The sequence below is a fragment of the Sardina pilchardus genome, chromosome 16 (genome assembly GCF_963854185.1).
Source record: "Sardina pilchardus chromosome 16, fSarPil1.1, whole genome shotgun sequence".
Lineage (NCBI taxonomy): Eukaryota > Metazoa > Chordata > Actinopteri > Clupeiformes > Clupeidae > Sardina > Sardina pilchardus.
This window is the reverse complement of record NC_085009.1, coordinates 2,533,762-2,540,242: the sequence shown is the minus strand read 5'-3', so window position 1 is coordinate 2,540,242 and position 6,481 is coordinate 2,533,762. Positions and strand designations below refer to the sequence as shown.

Here is a 6,481-nt window from a genome sequence, read left to right as displayed (position 1 = left end):
CTTACTTTGGCAACACCGTACTAAAACAGTCATGCTAATAAAGAACCTTTGAATTTGAGAGAGAGGATTAGGCTGGGTAAACCCTGCCTGATCTGCCGGCAATTTGGATTTTGCCCTGCAGCTCAGGCTGGAAACCTGCACAATTATCTCCCCTGCTTCTGGGCCCAGTCGCAAACTAGCTCTTAGTCTGACTGTTCCTCTGCGCTCTCCCGAACTCTTCATCTCCACTCCATCCTCTCTTTGCCTGGCTATCACCACGTGATCAATGGGCATAGTTCAAATGACTGTACGCTTTTGGATAGTCCTTCAACCAATCAGACCAACAATCCGGATGCGCCTCTTGGATAGGAGGGTGAGGAGAAGACAGATGAAGGAAGAGAGATGGTTGAGGAGAACAAGCAAGAGAGAGAGAGAAAGAGGAGGTAGAGAGGTTATGGAGACACAGGAATGGAGAGACTGAAGGGAGGATTGGAAGAAGTAAGAGAGGGCTGCTGCAGAAGAGAAGAGGGGGATGAATGGTGGCAGTAGAGTCCCATCTGTGGAGGAGATGGACGCAAATGGAATAGATGGCACTGGCATGATGAGACAGAGGAGGGAGGAGAGGGACACAGTGTAAGTGAGGCAGATGGAGCGAGACAGAACAAAGACACAAGAGGACAGGAGGGGTTCAAATGAACAAATGAGGATGGAGAGAATAGTGAAGGAGTGAATGAGAAAAAGTGAGAGAGAGAGAGAGAGGAGGGAGGGAGAGAGAGACAAGGGGGAGTCAGGCTGTCTAGCTCATGTTTGTGAAGGATATGAGAGGCAGACAGAGATGAAGTCAGAGGCACTGTACCTGCCATGCTGCTTATTCAGCTGGAGGCTGCCTGTAAAATGTCAGAATACTCCCGCGTATGCCAGAACCATCCACCGGCATTAGATGATTTGTGGCCTAGTGAGATCTTCCAAATCCCTTTCTCAACAGCCTAGCTATACATGACAGGGATAGCTGTGTACATAACATGATGCGTCCTCTGAAATGTATCCTTTAATGCATCCACTGTCAGGTCATCCCCAAATCACCTGAGACTCATGGCATCCCCTGCATGTCCGTGCTTGCTTGTCTCCAGCCTCCTTGTCTCCATGGATAATCTTCCATGGCTGTGCTCTCTGGCACTCGATGATGGGGAGAGAACAATGCAAGGAGGTGCTGTTGGCTCTGCACGTGAAATGAGGGAGAGGCTCTCCCCTTTCAATATGGATGTGATTTAGCCACATGCTGTATCTGTGTCTCTCTGCTATGCCTGTGGTGTGGGCCGCCTGGGTGTGGGTGACTTTGGGCTTTGACAATAGCTATTATATGTTGCCGTGCTGTCTATTGCACACCCACACACACACAGAAAGAGAGAGAGAGAGAGACAGATACACACACACACAGGGAGAGAGAGAGAGAGAGAGACAGATACACACACACACACACTCACACACTACACAGAAAGAGAGAAAGAGAGAGAGACAGATACACACACACACACACACACACACAGGGAGAGGAATATTTTTATATTATATACAGGTATAATACAGACACACACATGCATACGCACACACACACACACACACACACACACACACACACACACACACACACACACACACACACACACACACACACACACACACACACACACACACACACACACACACACACACACACATCAACAGAGAGAGAAGAGAGAGCTACAGTATGATACAGGATGTACTGTCTACAGTCTAATATGCACACTCATGCACAGACACACACACACACACACCACCCACCTCATTCCCCAGCACACAGCCAATCCCTCTTCCTCGTGTTTTCTATCTCAGCGGGGAGATGGATAGCCTTTCTGCCTGTCTGCACTGAAAACTCTAACACATGCTTTGTTTGGCGAGGCGCTCCTGGACATGGTGGGTCAAACGCGCCTGGGCTCCCAGCGCACCGACACTTGGGCGGGGTCTCTTCGGTCAGCTCCTGCCCTTGCTTGGCTTGGGTGGACGCCACCACAATTAGAATTACACAGCAATACTTTCAAATGACCTCACACACACACACGCACATGCACACACGCGCACACACACACACACACACACACACACACCCAGAGTCATCTTCACGGAGGTCTTAATGAGGTTTGGGAAGAGGCATGCAAAGTGCTATTAGAATGAAGAATCTAGTTCTAATTCCATCTTGATTACATTGGGTGGGTTGTTTTCTGCTCTCAAATTATGTAATCCTGTGGAATGGCATGAAGAGTTCTCTCTCATTCATCTGTGAAGATAATTGATGAATTTGGTCTAATTCATCTGCTTTTTATGACTGCTGTGGGTCCTCTGCTCTTTACTTCTGAGTCCCATTTCAGCTGATTAATGAGCTCAAGTATGACAACGTTGACACAATGCTGTCCAATGACAGTGTGAGGGGGAAGACCTTCACTAGGCAGGCCTAATCCTTGGGCATATACTTTAGAAATGCACACGTGGACAGTATTAAACGTTGTGCTATTATCCATGGTCTGGCGTACTTGACTGGATATTACTGTGAAATATGCTCAGTCTAAAAACAGTGAGATGTTTACATCCATATGTAATCTTATCTCTACATTCTGCTCTCTTATGAGTTCTTTATGGCTTACCCCCCCCCTCCCTCCTCTCTCTTCTTTACCTGGTCTTAAAGTGGTCTTAAAGTGTCTTCATTCTTCCTTTTATGGGCTGTTCTCAGTTTCTCCTGTGCTCATATATGGGGAGGAGAGGGAGTGGTCAGCGCTAAAGCTGTCAGTTGTGCAGTGAGATAGTGGGAACACTGAGTGCTCCTAGCAGGCCTTTTATGGGCCATTCTCACGTGGTCCCCTCAGGTAACAGAGCTTTTAGCCTCCTCTCCTCTCTTGTCCTCTCCTCTCATTTCTCTCCTTGTTTTTCTCTTCTCAAGTTCTTTTCTTTTCCTCTTCTCTTCCCTCTCTGCTCCTCCCTTTTTCTCTCTGGATCCTTTTCTTTCAGTATCATTTCCTCTCCTCTCCTCTCCATCCTCTCCACCTGGTTTTTATGTGTGCTCTCATTCTTCTCTCCATGGCCTGGTGTCTCACGTGTCCCCCTCTCTCTCTCTCTCTCTCTCTCTCTCTCTCTCTCTCTCTCTCTCTCTCTCTCTCTCTCTCTCTCTCTCTCTCTCTCCCTCTCTCTGCCCTCCAGGTACCAGATCCACACGGGCCTCCAGCACTCCATCATCCGGCCCACGCAGCCCAACTGCCTGCCCCTGGAGAACGTGACGCTGCCCCAGAAGCTGAAGGAGGCGGGCTACGCCACGCACATGGTGGGCAAGTGGCACCTGGGCTTCTACAAGCGCGGCTGCATGCCCACGCAGCGCGGCTTCGACACCTTCTTCGGCTCGCTGCTGGGCAGCGGCGACTACTACCGCCACTACAAGTGCGACGGGCCGGGCATGTGCGGCTACGACCTGCACGAGGGCGAGGAGGCGGCCTGGGAGCAGGACCGCGGCGTCTACTCCACGCTCATGTACACGCAGAAGGCCGTGCGCATCCTGGCCTCGCACGACGCCCGCCGCCCGCTCTTCCTCTACCTGGCGTACCAGGCCGTGCACTCGCCGCTGCAGGTGCCGGCGCGCTACCTGGAGCGCTACAAGGGCATCCCCAACCTGCACCGCCGCAAGTACGCCGCCATGGTCAGCTGCCTGGACGAGGCCGTGCACAACCTGACCGCGGCGCTCAAGCGCTACGGCTACTACCGCAACGCCGTGCTGGTCTACTCCTCGGACAACGGCGGGCAGCCCATGGCCGGCGGCAGCAACTGGCCGCTGCGGGGCAGCAAGGGCACGCTGTGGGAGGGCGGCGTGCGCGCCGTGGGCTTCGTGCACAGTCCACTGCTGGTCAAGACGGGCACGCGCTGCCGCGGGCTCATGCACATCACCGACTGGTACCCGACGCTGGTGACGCTGGCGGGCGGGACGCTGGGCGAGGGCCAGAGCCTGGACGGCTACGACGTGTGGGAGAGCGTCAGCGAGGGGCGGCCGTCGCCGCGCCAGGAGCTGCTGCACAACATCGACCCCATCTACACGCGCGCCAAGAACGGCTCGTGGAAGGCCGGCCACGGCCTGTGGGACACGGCGGTCCAGGCGGCGCTGCGCGTGGGCCACTGGAAGCTGCTGACCGGCGTGCCGGGCTACGGGGACTGGGTGCCGCCGCAGACCTTCTCCACCGCGCTGCTGGCCAAGCGCTGGCACAGCGAGCGCGTGCGCTGGGACCGCGGCCAGTCGCTGTGGCTCTTCAACATCAGCGCCGACCCGTACGAGCGCACGGACCTGAGCCAGCGCTACCCGCACGTGGTCAAGAAGATGCTGATGCGCCTGGCGCGCTACAACCGCTCGGCCGTGCCCGTGCGCTACCCGGCCAAGGACTACCGCTCCAACCCGCAATACAACGGCGGCGTCTGGGGACCCTGGTATAAGGAGGAGGAGGACGACGACGAAGACGAAGATGACGACGACGACGACGACGACATGGAGAACAATCTATTCAACAATCATTTGGGGCAGACGAAAAGGAAGGGGAAAATGCGACGCAAGAGCAAACTTCGGCGAAAAGGCTGAGGCATCTTGTTAAATATCACTAAGCTTTTACATCCATCCAGTGAATCTTGCCAGACTGGTGAATCTCAGGGAATGAGACAGACTCCTATCGTCTGTTTGGTTGGTCGTCTCCACTGATTTTAAAACTCATATTTTCATATTTTCCACGTCGAGCACCAAATGTTCTCCTCGGTTTCGAGAGGACAAAGTGAGCCACTTGAAACACTGCTGTTCGCCCCTCCAACAACTCAAACCTCAGACTGTGACGGACGGGCTACGATTGTGCAAAAAAAAAAAATAATGAAATATTTATTTTTCTTTACTTAGTGCATGCTTGAAGTACCAGGGAATCAAAGTCTTAATAAATGTCTTTTAGATGTTTAGATGACAAGCAAAACAGTAGAATCTTATTTGAGTTTTTGAACTAGACGGAGCCAAACTTTTGGCTGTATTTTAAAGGAAGAGTCATTTTCGTGTCACTTTTTTGAGCTCGATCAGCTGTAAAAGGACAGAAGCTACAGAAAAGATGTGGAATTTCGTTGTTACTGTAAACTCCGAGAGACAGAAGTGTGTAGGCACCTCAGTGGACAGGAATTTTTGAAGCGCGTACGTACACAGACTCTCTCTCCCTCAGCTTTGTCTGGGCTGGGTCCAACTCAACTTGAATGTAAGACAAATAAAGCATTCTGAAGCAAACATCCTCCCATCTCTCTCTTTCTCTCTCTCTCTCCATTCTCTTGCACATTCATTATAGGCGCTGTTGTTTTTGTTCACTTTAAAGGGGATGACTCCATGCGTCTAATGAGGCTAACGCAAACATCCTGTATCTCCCTCCTTACATCACAGCATATGGGCCTCAGTCTGTGCACGTGTTACACTTTAAAGGGGAACTTTCCCTTGTTTCTTTTTCTTGGGCTGCGTTTGCTGGCGAGCAGCTGTATGATACCTATTTTATTCTAAGTGGAAAAGACTATAAAGTGGCTTTTCTGTGAGGCAAGGCTGGAAGTTAACCCGTTCTTCCTCTGAGGATGCTAGGTTTCAGATTCATCTCACTCGGGGCCCAGCTCTCTCAGCACGCTGTGGTTAAAAATGAAAAGGAAATCTTTTATGGGTTGCAGGAGCTTGTTGCCCAAAAACACAAGGAAAATCATCTTTATTAGAGCCACAGTTGCCAGGAGATAGCTAGTAAAAGGGCATAGTTTAGGAGAAACTGTGAAAACATGAAAACAATCTTTTGGTGACTGTGGAGTGCCAAAGGCTTAATAGGTACGGCTATTATAGTTTTTGCATACTTGCAGTTTAGACTCCAAAGGTTCTTTATTGACTCGCACACAATGGCCACTAAAAAATTCACATTACGTCAAACTATTCTTACTTTTGGAACCACGGTGTATGAAGTACTCCAAGTCATCTGAAGGGCAGTTATGTTTACCTGATAAAGTCTATCCTCAATTGCATTGTAACCCATTAACTGACTCTCTTTTTTTTGTCCTTGTAGCACACAGACACATCACATGTGCCTATAGGATCAAACAGTTGAAGCCCCATTTGTTCGTACATGTGCATGTTAAAGGAATCAAACTTGTTAGCGTGGCTCCAGCATGTTTTATGGAGAAGTGGCATTGCATCATGGAGACGGCGAGGCCGAGAGCGAGAGACTGAGAGGGTTTGTCCGTGGAAACTGGGCTTGGCAGCACCTTCGCTGGCTGAGTGTGGACTGTGACCACCCTGGCTCTTGATGTGAAACGAAAAAAAAAAAGCCTGGTGCCAGAGGCGCGCGCCGGTGCTGTAAATTCAAATCCAGGCCCCAGCACCGAACTGCGCCACGCCACCGCACGGATGGACGCACGCTGACAGCTCTGGCTAAGCCAATCACCGCAG

The 6,481-nt window shown here is 51.2% G+C and overlaps 1 protein-coding gene across 2 annotated transcripts in view; it reads left to right on the top strand.

Moving 5' to 3' along the window:
- arsj (arylsulfatase family, member J) overlaps positions 1-6,234 on the top strand; it is a 23,714-nt gene extending 17,480 nt beyond the window's left edge. Inside the window, exons 2-3 of one of the 2 annotated variants that reach the window (XR_009935181.1) lie at positions 3,208-5,267; positions 6,099-6,234. Coding sequence is in view for 1 of the 2 variants with exons in the window: in XM_062517106.1 (XP_062373090.1) it covers positions 3,208-4,621 (1,414 nt within the window). In the remaining variant the exon portion in view is untranslated. Of the gene's footprint in view, positions 1-3,207; positions 5,291-6,098 lie in introns of those variants that run through there. The other variant, XM_062517106.1, reaches the window with a different exon arrangement.
- Positions 6,235-6,481: the final 247 nt, after the last annotated feature.